This window comes from Melopsittacus undulatus, chromosome 1 (assembly GCF_012275295.1).
Source record: "Melopsittacus undulatus isolate bMelUnd1 chromosome 1, bMelUnd1.mat.Z, whole genome shotgun sequence".
In the NCBI taxonomy this organism is placed as follows: Eukaryota; Metazoa; Chordata; class Aves; order Psittaciformes; family Psittaculidae; genus Melopsittacus; species Melopsittacus undulatus.
In genome coordinates, this window is record NC_047527.1 from 12,188,416 (window position 1) to 12,202,755 (window position 14,340).

Sequence of the window (14,340 nt, forward strand, 5' to 3'; positions counted from 1 at the left end):
CTCTTCTTGATGCTTCTCATGGTTTGCATGAAGACCTCTCTGTGCCCTCTCAAAAGGCACAGTCCATAGCAGAGCCAGGAAATGGTGTCAGATCTCTCTATTTGTGGTGCTTTTCTACAAGAGAATTCAAATGCCAGCACCTGGCCTGACACGTGGTTATGTCCCTTGTGTAGGAAAGGACTGGTCTGTCTCTTAAGCTAAGCCTGGTTTATCCTGAAAGCTTTATTCTCCTTGAAGCATTTCAGGGATACAAGCTGATTGATAGATTGATTTGCTTTCAATTAATCACAGTTCCCCTGGACTGACCTGCTGATCTGTCTGTTTTGTGACATTTCTAGCATTTTGGAGCTGCTACACTGCAGCCACAGCTATACAATCACGCTGCTGACTGATGCACATGGATTTTGGGAGGGAGGCAGATGGGCTGCTTCATTCACAGCAGAAACAAGTCAGCCCTTTGCCAAGGTCTCACCGAGACAGGAGAGGGATGTTCCTGCTGTCAATGAGTCCATGCCAGATCCAAGGGGCTACACGGCAAAGAAAGGAAAAGAGACCTCCAGAGAAGATCTTCAGAAAGGATGCTAAGTTGTAGATGTGAGTGTAGCACATGTGAACAACGCATGTACCAGCCCAGTCCTACACACTGCTGGGATGTTACCTTGCCATATGAAATGCAGACTAACTGCACAACACACAGAAAATGGCATGGGCCTGGTGAGTTTTACAGAAATGACTTTGCAGATGATGCTGAATGTATCCTGGCTGGCACAGCACAAGCCTGGGCTTGAAGGCTCATCCTCCACCACAGCGTCAGGGCTGCACCTTGCCGAAGCCAGGGCTACCTGGGATGCTGCTGTTTTCCTGCCTCTGCTGGGTGGTTCAGCTTTGTAGGAACTTGCCTTGCAGGAAAATCAAGTGCTGCTTTTGCCTGTTTCATTCAATGGACATAGAAGGGGAATTAGAAATTATGATTTTTTTCCCTAGTCCCTGTTTATCTTGTGGTAGGTTAAGCTCCATAGTTGTGGTGGCAGTGGAGGGAAGCCTATGCTTGAGTTATCCTGAGGGTTTTGTGATGGGCTGGGGTGTTATAAGTGAGATGTCATTTCAGCCATCTTGCCCTAACAGGGCTGCTGCAACTGCTTGCTGCTGTTGTCCAGAGCCAAGGCTTGGTCCTGGATCGATGTATGTAAGATGTCTTTATAGAGCATAGAGCTCTTACTGAGAGGTTCAGGACGAATTCTGCACATGAAACCAAATGAGACAATTTTACCTTAGGTCTTTTTTAATATACCTTTTAGCTCAAAATAATCATATTGTTATAAGTTCATTGAATAACAGTTTAAATAATTAATTACAAAACTATGCAAAGACTGAACTATTCATTTAACTTGGTGCACGTTCTGCTCTTAATATTTAACAATTTGCCTGTAATAATAAATACATGACTGACAAATCAGTTTCTGTTAGCACTGAGGAATTTACATTTAACTCAGTTTTAGGTGCAGAATCAAACTTTAATTGTCAATAAAGCTGCACCATTATATTAATAATAAGCTGGATCTGAATAAGCAGCCAAAGATGATGTTAAATATTGTAGGCCTCCAGTTTCTGATACAAATAGTTATGATTTCTTTTTACAAGGAATGAGGCATGTTTCAGGTTGATTAATTCTGTATGCCTGACTTTTAACTGTAGTGTCTGCATACGATTGGTTACAATGAGAGCCATAATCTATTCTCATCCTACAACTATCCTGTGACTGATTGCACCTGGCAGCGTGTAGATGAAGAGCACCAGGAATACAATGAGAATGAGCAAAATTATGCCGATGATGATGTACTTCTTGTAGTTTCTCCAGATCAGGTGATACAAACACTTGAAGGGGTTTACAAACCAAGAGAAGGATGTGTCTGGTCGGCTAAAGGAGAAGAAAGAAAAAGAGGAAAAAAATGTAAAAGCAGATCCAGCTATTTCTAAAGCTGTCCCACTGCAAAATACGTATTTGAGTCTAGACAGGACCTCTAATTCTTGACAACTCACTATATAGTTTAGAGGAAACTTTCAAAATGTTCACATTCCATTAGGTCACTCTTCTTCCATCTGTCCCCGAGCACAGTCTCCATGCACCATTTGGAATGAAATTCCAGTTCACGCTTCATAACCACTCCAATTTAAAGGCAAGATACGGGGTTCAAAATTACAGACAATATTGTGATAAATCCTTAATGAAAAATGCAGACATCTTGACCTTCAGTACAAAGATTTCTAATCATTGCAAGGAATTTAGCTATGCAAAAGAATGCCCTGGTTTCAGCTGGCTTAGAGTTAATTTTGTTCCTCGTAGCAGGGACAGGTCTGTGTTTTGGATTTAGTCTGAGAACAATGCTGATAACACAGATATGTTTTAGCTGTTGCTGAGCAGTGCCTTCCCTGATCAAGAAGTTTTCAGTCTCTCATGCTCTGCCAGTGAGGAGAGGCACAGGAAGCCAGGACGAAACAGAGACAGAGCACCTGACCCGAACTAGCCAAAGGGGTATTCCATACCACAGCACATCCTGCCCAGGATGAGGAACTGAGGGAGTCACCTGAAAGGGACCAATCATTGCTCATGACAGGCTGGGTATCATTTGGTGGGTGGTGAACAATTTTATTGTGCATCACTTGTGCTTATTGGATTTACTTTTTCTTTCCCCTTTTAGTTCTATATTCTCTCCCTTTGTTATTTCCCTTATCATTATTATTATTTTAGTTATTAAACTGTTCTTATCTCAACCTGTGAGGTTTGCAATCTTTCACTTATCTTCTGCATCCTGCCTGGACAGGGAGATGGGGGTGTGAGCAAATGGCTGCATGGTGCTGAGTTACCAGCTGGGTCTAAACCACAACAAAGGAATAAAAAGCTGCTACAAAAAAGTCTTATTGCTCAATGATCGTCTTGGTGCCATAACAGTCAAAGCAGATCAAGCCTGGCATATGGCCCAAGATGGCATATTTTCAGAAGGAAATTTAAAACAGGCCTCCTGAAAACAGAAGAGATGAAATCTAAGTAGTTTGATTGGGAAAATAAAGAAGAGACACCTTCTGGTCGACGAGATCTGCATTTAACAATCCTGTTTTTTTCTTCTAAATGTGGCCCTATATCATATTCTCCTCCATAACCAGGAGTTTCTTCACACTGTACAGCAAAACTGGATGCATTCAGGGAGGAAAACAATGCTCTCCTTAGGTAAAATGTTGGTGTACTCTCTCCTGTGCATGGCACCCAGCTTGGGAGGTCGCTATGTCTCTGAATTCAATAGCCTGCAGTGAGCTGAGGCAGCATCTGTCAGCTTTGTATGATGGATGATCTAACATGTACAGTGGTGTGAAGCAATATTAATACCTTTCAAAATCGGGTGCAGGTTGTCTTTTTTATCCATTATCACTGTAATTGTACAGATGGTGCAGTAGTAAAGAGAATAAAATTAACTGAGGGTCACAAAGAGCAATGTCCATGTCTCACTCCAGAAAGCTGTTTAAGGAGTTTAAGCAATGCCTTAGTCATCTTGAGAATTCAGCATTCAGCGTGTGGAAGTGAATGCCAATGTGAGATAAAGTCTGTAAAGCTAAAAGACCAACTGAATGTATTTTAATTACAGGCTGTGATTTATACTGAGATGGAAATGGCTCAGAAATAAATCAACAAATAAACCCTCCAGGTTAAAAAGAATTAATAAAAGTTGCATACTCTAAAGAGTAAAATTTACTGACCCACAGACTTGAGTAACAAAACCATTGGTCTGCACACTCCAACTACTTAAGGGCTCTTCATAATCTTTAAAGACAGGGGGAAAAAAAGGCAGACTGTTGCTCATTTAATTGTTCTTTACAACGTAGGCAATAGAGTTTGGTACCGGTAAGAGCAGAACATTTCTTATAATAGAGTGCGTCTGGAAAAGCATCCTCTCTTGATTGGCAGAGATGAAGAGATGGATCACTGCATGATCACTGCATGGATAACTTTAGCCAGCACAAAATTAGACTCACTGCACTTTATTTCTCATTCGCATGTTTCTCTTTAGTTCCTGGACATTTAAGCTTTGTTACCTTTGCTCTGGTACATTAAAGTGTCTGCTACTGTCTAGTAGCTCCTAGAAGATAATTTTGGGTTTGAAATTGTTTTGTTTCTTAATTAAAAATATCTCTGCTTCTCTGTGTGTTTAATTTTGTTGGTTCAATATATATGCTTTAGGATAAAGAGAGGATAAGGAATAAGGAGACTGTCTCCTGCTGAATGCCCCTGTCCCAGCTTGTCCAATGAATATGCTCCTACTCACTTGGGTTTTTCCAAAGGCTCGGGCTCCTTGCGAGCTTTGCCTACTGGATTCTTCTCAGCTTCTTCTGCTGTGACTAAGTGAAACTCAGCTTCCACCTTGCCCTGGATTAGAGAGATCATACGTTAGCATCCAAAGATGGATTATTTTCATCAAATCCCAGTGGGATTTGGCTTGTGGAAAAATTATGAAACCATCAGAGAGAAAAAAAAAAAAGAAACTTATTAAAGAAGATGAGACCAAGTCTTTGTAGCTAAAGAGAAATCACAAAGGAAAACCCAGACCCCAAATTCCTGATTTATGCTCAAGGAACGTGAGGCATTCCTGTGGAAGACAAGGACATCAAGAGATGGAAGTGGACTGGGGGAAGGAGAATTAATTGTATGAGAGTTGAAAAATTGGAACTAAAGCAGGATTCGAGAGTGGGGCCTGTTCACTAAATTCATAGGAAGTACACAATCACCTTCAGTCTGAAGAAGGCAATGAACTTCAAGTTGACACTTATTATTAAAACATTCTTCCTACTGGAATGGACAGAAATATGAAGGAAGGGGGAGATTTACAAAAACCCTTGGAGAATCAATGGAAGTCTGTATCCTGGACTGCAGCAAAAGGAGCATGACCAGCAGGTCAAAGGAGGTGATCCTGCCCCTCTACTCTGATCTTGTGAGACCTCATCTGGAGTATTGTGTGCAGTTCTGGTGTCCTCAACATAAAAAGGACATGGAACTGTTGGAACAAGTCCAGAGGAGGCCATGAGGGTGATCAGGGGACTGGAGCACCTCCCATATGAAGACAGGCTGAGAAACTTGGGGCTGTTCAGCCTGGAGAAGAGAAGGCTGCATGGAGACCTCGTAGCAGCCTTTCAGTATCTGAAGGGGGCCTACAGGGATGCTGGGGAGGGACTTTTCATTAGGGACTGTAGTGATAGGACAAGGGGTAACGGGTTGAAACTTAAACCGCAGAGGTTTAGATTGGATCTAAGGAAGAAATTTTTTCCTGTTAGGGTGGTGAGGTACTGGAATGGGTTGCCCAGGGAGGTAGTGAATGCTCCATCCCTGGCAGTGTTCAAGGCCAGGTTGGATGAAGCCTTGGGTGATATGGTTTATTGTGAGGTGTCCCTGCCCATGGCAGGGGGGTTGGAACTGGATGATCTTAAGGTCCTTTCCAACCCAAACTATTCTATGATTCTACAATTCTATATTATACACAGAGAACACTACAACATTATGAAGAGAAGTTGCAGTAGCAAACCCTGAGATAAATGGCTATGTACATGCTGAGTGAGATGTACACCCTGCTGCAAGCCTTGTTACACTAGAGGCTTTAGGTAGGTGAAAATTTGTATAGCAACATTTATATTCTTCTTAGGAAGACACTTCCAAGGTAACAAGTCCTATAGAGTTTGACGGAAGCTGTCATTTTTCTTTGCATTCCTTTATATCAACTGTATCCTGTCACTAAACCAAAATATATTGGCTTATTGAGCACCCTTCAACAAAAAGAGGAGACTATGTTCTTTCTATTTCAGATGTGTCACTAGCAAGGAGAATAATGGTAGATCCAAAATCAGTTCCTTTGCCCTGGCTGAAGTGAGAAATAAACAGTAAAGAAATAAAGAAGCAGGTGAAATTCCTCCCAGGACTTCCTCAGCTGACAGAAAGTTGGCTGGAACCACCTAATTTCCACTCTACCCATCCAGTGTGCTGGGATATGAACAGTGAAAGAAAGCAAAGAAAAAGTGCAGAGTGCTCTGGGATTATCTGGATGGGTTCTATGGGGAACCAGTAAAGATGGTTTGGACTTTGGAGGAGTGCCATGGATTATCAGTGGTGGTTGCTCTGCAGATGCCATATCCAAAATCAGCATGTGTCTGTCTCAGGATCTCAGCAGAGCATATGAGACCCAGAGAAAAGCTACTCATCTGTAGAGAGCTGCCTACCGTGAGCTCCCCAGCTTTGATGAAAGGCCACCAGCCTCTGACACGCTTCTGCTGAAATATGGAGATCTTGTTTTCTTCACTTGTTGCCACAGCCATGCCCAGGTCACAGCTCTTGGCTGTCTTTGCTGCTCGAGGGAATCCATTCAGGTTCAGCTCAAGAGTGCCTGGAGGGAGAAATGATGTGACAGCCCTCAGAGACCAGACAGACATGGAGGCATTCAAACAGCAGCTCCCAGAAGCGATACATGGAGCAGCAGCTTGTGCCCAAGCTCCAGAGCTGGGGATCTCTCTGTACTGACTGACTGTACTCTCTGTACTGAACGACTGGCTCTGTACTGTCAGTCATTCATTTGTATTGCCCTAGCATGATGTCATTTAAGTTCCTAATTATTCCCTCTCCAAGAAAAAGAAATGTGGTTCTTCAGAGAAAGACAAGCAAAAGTTGGGTCTCAGACACTGCTTTGTATGTACCTGTACAATATACAGGTCTGGTGAGAATTCAGGTGAAGTTCAGGCAGTTCCATTGCATACTTACCCAAGAAATCATCTGAAGAGAGTCTTTCAAAGTCCCACACCTGAAGCACCAGCTCAGCAGGTATTTTGCGCTCTGTCTTTTCCAAGGAAAATATGTTTTCTCTTTTACTAACCACCATTTGTTTCTCTGCTGGGAGGTAGTGGAACGGGAACACAAAGCGCCAGTTGAAGTTGCCCTCTCCTGTCAAGGAGTTGTAATGGACATCTGTCTCCTGCTTGTCCTCTTCCAGGCCCTTTATCCACCTATGGCAAGCACTGCTGTCACCAGGGGAGCTTGAACTGTGGTTATCATTGGTTACAGGCATGATCATTTGCTAATTCCTACCTAATCAGTAGGAGGCAACACACCATCCAGGACTGTTACACACAACAATAACCAGTTGGCCACTTGCTGTTGGCCAAGATGTTTGTCTTCCTTGGGACAGGCAAGGCAACATCAGTCATTTACCCACTAGTAATCACCCTGTATTCATGTTGTGCCACTCTAATAAGTTCTGTGACCGTGTTCCAAAACTGATGTAAGTGCTCGGTATTAGAATCTAAATTGCAGTTCCTGTTTGGGGGTATAAACATAGCATAAGTATGGTTGGAAAAGTCTCTGGTTTTCCTTCTGATTTCCTCTTGATTTCTGCTACAATATGAACAACATCTGATGTGCAATGCTATGGTACAAAAAGACAATGCTTTCCTCAACATAATCTTCTCTCCTGAAGCGCTCCACTGAAGTGATGATCCAGCTAGGGGTTTTTTAGTTCTGAAGGTGATTTATCACAGCTTGAGTAAAGATCAGCATTTTGTGCTGCATCCAATGAGTGGCTTTTCCCCTGCAAGCCCCATTATTTCAGAAGGGAATTGGGAAAACCGGTAACAATACCAAGCACAGCACTGCACCAGTGAAAGTCCGTGCTTCGTGACAGATTCAGTGCCATATACACTGTCTGAACATAATGAGATTTGTGTCCTCATCATTAACCCACAGAAGCAATTCATTCTCCACTCCTGCCTTTCCCTGTCAGACTGCTCTGACACTGATAGTGATGTCCTCAAGTTGTCACACAGCTCAGCACAGGGGTTGGCTCCTTATTTAGTTCCTCAACTTTTCAGACTCAGAGTTACTCTGCTACTGCTCTGGACACCTCAGTTCATTGCTAAGTTGGATATATCTCTGTGAACTCCAGTGATGTCCCAGTAGCTCCTCTCAGGGAACTGCAAGGAGAGGTTTGCTCAGCCAATGTGTGCAGTAACTGCAGTTGCAGCATGCTGAGGACTACATGGTTGTATTAGTGTGTGCTTCACTTGGGCTAATTTCATCTGCTCCAAAGGAGCTGTACAATTCCTGGTGCCCCACACAGCTTGGTCAGAGCTAACTCAAGTTCTCCTGTTAAAATGCATGTAGATATACCCTACAGAGGAGTAAGAGCTGCTGCCAGCCTGCCCTGTCCTTATGCTTCCTTTGGATTTGTTATTACATGCACATGATTTCCAGAAACTGCAAATCGGAAAATATCCTCTTTTCTCTGCCCCATCAGTCCCAGTGCTTCCCTCGGTGGTCAGTGGCAATACAGCAACAGGTTTTCAGGGAAAATCATTTTGCCATATTCCTAGCATCCTATGAACGCAGATTTTTCCAGAACTCCACAATGATGCAACTTCTATTAACATATAATCCCACTCTCTAATAGTGGAAACACAGCAAAAAATCTAACACCAGTTTCGGACCTGAGATTTGCAATACTTCCTACTTATACCATAATTTTCCCCCAGTCTGTTTGCTACCTTTATTCAAATACTGCTCAGAAGCAGAAAGTGCAGAGCTGTACTCCAAAACAGGAGCAATTTGAAGAAATAACCTGCTGCAATCTCAGGAGAGAGCTGGTTTGAGTGTCAAACTCTCCTTTCTTTCTCTCTTTTCATTTTTCTTTCATGTGATCTGTTATATTTCACTGGCTATCCCAGTAACATTTGTGAAGCTACAATAGACATTTAGTCTGCAGCAGTAAGGAGTTGAAGAGCAAAAAGTCCCCATGTGATGTTCTTCCCAGCATGGCCATGGTCATTCACCCACACATTCCCCACAGGAGGTCAGGAAACATTCCAGCAGAGGTAGCCTGGCAAACACCTGCTTTCATTTTTAATGTGGTCATCATTCCCCTTTCTCTGATTATGTCAAACCTCTCTGTATCTGTGTGAGCTCTTACAGTGCAAGTCCTGTAAGTGTTTGATCTCTGCTCAGCTGTTGGTTTGGTTCTCATCTTGTGCCATCTCTGCTTGAACAGTAAGTAACGACCAGTGCCATTTCAGTTACTGGATTTTAGGATGCCAAAAAAGAAGCAGTATCAAATATAAATGAATAATTTGAGCAGCTATTTAGAGCAAAGTATCAAGGTTACAGAAACAGTTTATCCTATATTCTCATAACATTTTTTTTGTCTGATATTTGAATGAAGTATTACATATTCTCTTGAAGACAAGTCCTGAAGAACTTACCCTTTAACATAGATATCACTTGATTTTTGCCCCGTAAAGATATTTTCATCTTCTAGAATTACATCCTCTGTATTCCAGATTATTACCCTCAGTTCATAGCTGAAAAAGAAAAGAAAGTAGGCCTGTATATACTCAAGCTCTGGTCAGACACTAAAGTAAACCTCTATCAAAGCATACTTTGATCTCAAAGAGAGAAATGTATTTTTGCAAAACTCTAAAAGCAGCATCAGCCTCAGACTTCTCTTGTTTACAAAATTCTAGTGATAGAGTGAGGATGTGGCTCCTTCAGCTCTTGGAGTGTGCTGGATTACAGCAGGGGCACTGCCAGCTTTGCAGGGATGGAAAATTCCTTGTGTTTTATGTACCTGTTCCTTTTCAATTCTTTTGACGGAAATACTGCAGTGAAACAAGGCAAAACTGGTCTGAACAACATCATCAGAGAAGTCTCCAAAACAGTGAGCATCTTGCTAATAAAACCCAGAGCAACCTGTGAGGTGCTTTTCAATAGAAATGCCTAAAAATATTGTGTTTGGTGCAATCCAGTGCATTAAAAGGGAAGAGAAGCACTCTTTAGAAATATTTTCATTTAAACAAGTACAATCATCTTTAGAAGCCACAGTAAAAGGATGACATTTTCCCATCTTTTTCACTCCTTATATACAGACATTTATAGTGGCCGTACAAAGCTTTAGAAGCTTGAATTGAAATACAGATGTTGCAGGTGACATAAAAAATTATACTTAAAAATCTAGGTATGCATTGAGTCATTCTATGAATTGCAAAATAAAAAGATCCCCAAACCTATGTCTGAGAACACCAGTGTATGATTTTTCTGATACGACATGTGCTGTCTTCATAACAGCCTCAATCTCAGGTGTGAAACAGTTTGCCTTAGAAGTTACCAAGTACCCTATGTCATAGAATCATATAATCAGTTAGGTTGGAAAAGACCTTTAAGACCATTAAGTCCAACCATTACCCCAGGACTGCCAAGACCAGCTCTTAAGGACATATTGACCACGAAAACCAAGCCTCCACACCAGGCAAATAAACTTTCACCTGCAGTGCTCCATCAGAGCCTTGTTCAGTCATCAATCAGAAATGTTTTCACAAAGTGTTTAGTCTTCTGGAGCCTGGAATCTGTTTTGCTGCAGCAAATAAGCATTTCTCAGCAAAACGTGTAACTCATGCTCGTATGTTTACTTTCTTATAATAAATGCTTTGACAAAATTTTTCCTTGTTTTTGTAGACTACATAAACAGCAGCAACAATTTGTTTTTGTGGGTATGGTTAGTTTTAAATCTATTTGGATTGGACAATTCTTCTTGTTAAGGAGCTTTGTAGACAGTTCTGATCTGAAGAAACTAACTGTTACAGGGACTCTTACTTTTGTCAACCCTTGGCTTATGTCAAAGGAAAGGAAAAGAAACAAGTTTTTATGACATTTTTCTTGTTCAAACATAAATACAGGAATAGTACCTGGTGCTGCTTCAGACATAAAATTCTCAGGAAAGAGAATTTATTTATCAAAATAAAGCTGATACAGATAGGCTGAGAACTCTGTCTCTCATTTCTGTGTTTCATTTACATCCAGTTAACATGAAGGACCATGTGTAGTGTTGTATATAAAGCAGTATAAGTACCTGTGCAAAATCTGAGAGGTTATTCTAAAAGTATCTCTTCTATCTGCTGCTGCTTTATGTGTTTCTTGATCTTGTCTTTGCACAAAGTGATGGAAATGCAATAGGTTGCCTTTCCATTGCAACCATTGCATCAAATTAAAGATCTCAACTGGGGTCAAGTAAATTATATGGCTGAAAGAGGCAGTGAAATTGGAATTACTTATTTCAGCTCAACAAGTGGATGATAACATCAGAACTGCTGAGGGACTCCTGCCTCCAGCTGCCTGCAATTTCTATATGAAAAAAGGGATATACTTCTAAAAGAGATTTGTGATAGTCCTTGAGGAAAATATCACCAACAGTTCTTTGAGTTGTTTAATGGAGGAGACTGAACTAGATGCCCTCATTTGACTTCAAGTCATGTGAACCTAGGAAAACTTTTCTCAGGATTACAGCAGATTGTTGTGGTAGTTCTTTTTTATCTTTTTATAGTTCTTTCCATAGTTCTTTCTAGACACTTGAGGAAGACACAGTCTTTGAAGACTTATGCCACTGTGCTGGGAGGAAAGGACAGAGTATTACCCTTTAGGTTTTCTTGGTGAAATGTCCACTGGGGGTCCTGGCAGAGGCATATCTTTAGGAAACATGTCAACCCACATCTGTACACGACCCTTGAAAGCAAAGAGATAAACATATCTGTAAACCTTGTTTTAGAGAGACTTTAAAAGGCTTTAAATGTAGGTCGGACATCCAAAACCACTGCTTCCTCTATAAGCACCAACCATCTCCCTATCCTGTAACTATGATCTAATCTGTAAACTTACTATATTTTTTTTTCCATACATATATTCTATTAATCTCTCAGGAATTTGGTGAAATTGGAATTAAGCTCAAACATTGGCAACTTCAAGGTAAATTCCGTATAAAAACAGTGTGTGATGAACAGAAAAGAACCCCCTAAGTCTAAATACAAGCAGAGTTTGTGTTAACTTAATAAACTAAAGCATTTAAAAGCATGAATCACACCTTGTGTGATTACCATATATTGAAGTAACTGGCTCTGTACATACATGTGTGACAGTTTCCAGGTTGATAATGTACAAAGTCTCATGTATAGCACAACACTTGGATGCTGTCTCTGTGAGACTGCAGATACAAATAAAAACCACAATAACTGGAGGAAAAGAAAACTGCTCCTGGGTCTCCCATCACCACCACCTCTAAGCTACTCTACCTGTTCTATGCCTGGCTTATCTTTGTGGTACAGAGGCCGAGTCTCGATGTGCTCTGGGACCAGTTTGTACCCAGCTCCAGGGATTTCTTCCCAAGCATGTAAAACCTTCAAGGAGAGGTGTTCATACGATTCAATTGGCTCCTCTATAGCAAAAAGTAAAACAAAAAGAACAAAGGCAGCTGAATTATAATGTTGAACCCCTTGGTAAAATGTTCTATTAATTATTAAAGATGGTCATAAAAAATTTGCTTTAGTTAAAGGTTTTACGAATTATCCCAGCTAAGTAAAGAGAGGTTTTGAAATACATTTAATTCTTATAAATAAGGGTACCCACAGGGTAACTGGAATATTAGCACTTAGGCAGCAGTTTATCTGCAAAACACAGCAAATAATTTCACTATTACAACCAGCAGTTTTTCACAGGAAGGTGGGAGAAACTACTCTTGCAGAAAATTGCAAATCTGCTTTTTTACAGCTCACAAAAGACAAGGAAACTTAGATTTTGATGGAGCTGGCAGCAAATAGGCACTAGTAGTTATATCTACACCTCATTTTGCCTTGTGATGGCAACAGCAAAGACCCCCCTGGAGAATCAAATCACGCCTCAAGGGAAGAGGTTTAGTCCATGGGCAAGAAGACATCACCTTCTGATGTGCTCAGCTTGGCCACTGGAGGAAGTGAGACCCCAGAGAATGGCACCTCTAGGAAGGACCAGTGCTAATATTGAAAGCAGGGAGGATACTGGAAAGTACAGAAAGCCTTTTGAGCTCCTGAGCTTCTCTTTCCTCCTTTTTTGGTGTGGGCTCTACACAAAAGAACACAGACTACTGAGGAGGGATGTCTTCTAGATTAGGAGAGAAATACACAGGTGAGAAGCAAATTAAGACTTCTCTGTGTCAGAAAACTGTTATGAGTATTCCTGTGGGTGCTATCTCTGAGGCCCTGGTAGTTGACAAACGGCTTGTTTGGGATTTAAACCCTTCCTAATGGCCCCAGCTACAGCCTTTGCAGGCTGTTGGTACTGCTACAATGCAGTTGAGGAATGATGAAGAACTTCATTACCATTCTCATCTTCTGTGAAGACTGTTTGTCCCTTAAAGACTTTTGTTCCTACTTGTATCTCCCCTGGCTGCATGAAGGGTCCACTGATTCTGTAGTCCTTACACAGCTTAGTGAGGATCTCGCTTGGTTTGGTTGCATCGCGCCATGCATTGTACCCTTCTCTGCAAGGAGGGGACAGAGAATGAAAAGACATGGGTGAGTTTTCCTTCAGCAAAGTGCACTGACAAATCAGGACTTCCCATGAGGAGGTTTGCTTTGTGGTCAGTGGCCAAACTTTTCCTTTGAATTGTCCAGCACTAGTTCTTATTTGAGACATCCCCTCTGCCTGCTCAGGTTGAAGCAGCCTTGCCCACAGCTTAGATGAAGTAGCCCAGGCATTGGCATGCTCCCCTAAGAAGAAAATGACCAGAGCTCATTCCCTGTTTTACCTAAAGGATTCAAGCTGCATGTTCCACCTCCACTTAAAGAGAAGTGTTCTGTGGCTCCCACATGCAGAGGAGAAGCTGATATTTGGGACCTGGAACAAGTTCATGAAGAAATACACCACACTGGAGACTGACCTGACAAAGGAAGCCTTGGGGTTTGGTCTGTGCTCCTGGATTTCTTTTCTGCATTGTCTGCCTTTTGTTTATTGGTAAAATAAAGAAACAACCATAGAAGAGCCCCAAACCCACATGTCCCAGGTCAGTGCCCTGCCTCAGAGCAATGGACCTATTTTAGTTTTACTTTCTTTGCATTAATTCATCTTTGTCCACAATACCTTTGAGAATGAAACCACATGGCAGTGACTAGGAGCTCAGCACCACTGCAGCATCCCCACTCTGCTCCTGCTTCCCCCAGGGCCACGGCGTCCCCACCAGCCCTGCTGCAATCACTCTGATTGCAGCTGAATAACAGAGAGCAAAGTAGAACCCTGTCATAACTTCTCTGACAGGTTTTCTATCACTTCCCCTTTTATGCCTGTCCGAAGGCAATTTACGGAGCAGGTATATGTTACACATAGGCTGGTTACTATCTAAAACACCTGGCGAACAAACAGTGCTGCTAATTTTAAAATCCCCACATCCTACTGAGGCTGGCAGCTGCCCAAAGCCACTGTTAATCTCTTGGGTGAATTTTAATTAAAATGCCTCCTGTGATGCTTTA

General features: G+C 41.8%; 1 protein-coding gene across 1 annotated transcript in view; it reads right to left on the reverse strand.

Moving 5' to 3' along the window:
• Nucleotides 1–1,396: 1,396 nt before the first annotated feature.
• The window catches only part of FER1L6 (fer-1 like family member 6), a 55,147-nt gene continuing 42,203 nt past the window's right edge, over nt 1,397–14,340 (reverse strand). Inside the window, exons 34-41 of the mRNA XM_034069902.1 lie at nt 13,195–13,355; nt 12,133–12,275; nt 11,481–11,569; nt 9,277–9,375; nt 6,791–7,032; nt 6,256–6,419; nt 4,317–4,417; nt 1,397–1,918 (exon numbers count right to left, since the gene is read on the reverse strand). Coding sequence (XP_033925793.1) covers nt 1,738–1,918; nt 4,317–4,417; nt 6,256–6,419; nt 6,791–7,032; nt 9,277–9,375; nt 11,481–11,569; nt 12,133–12,275; nt 13,195–13,355 — 1,180 coding nt within the window. The 3' untranslated portion in view covers nt 1,397–1,737. The remainder of the gene's footprint in view (nt 1,919–4,316; nt 4,418–6,255; nt 6,420–6,790; nt 7,033–9,276; nt 9,376–11,480; nt 11,570–12,132; nt 12,276–13,194; nt 13,356–14,340) is intronic.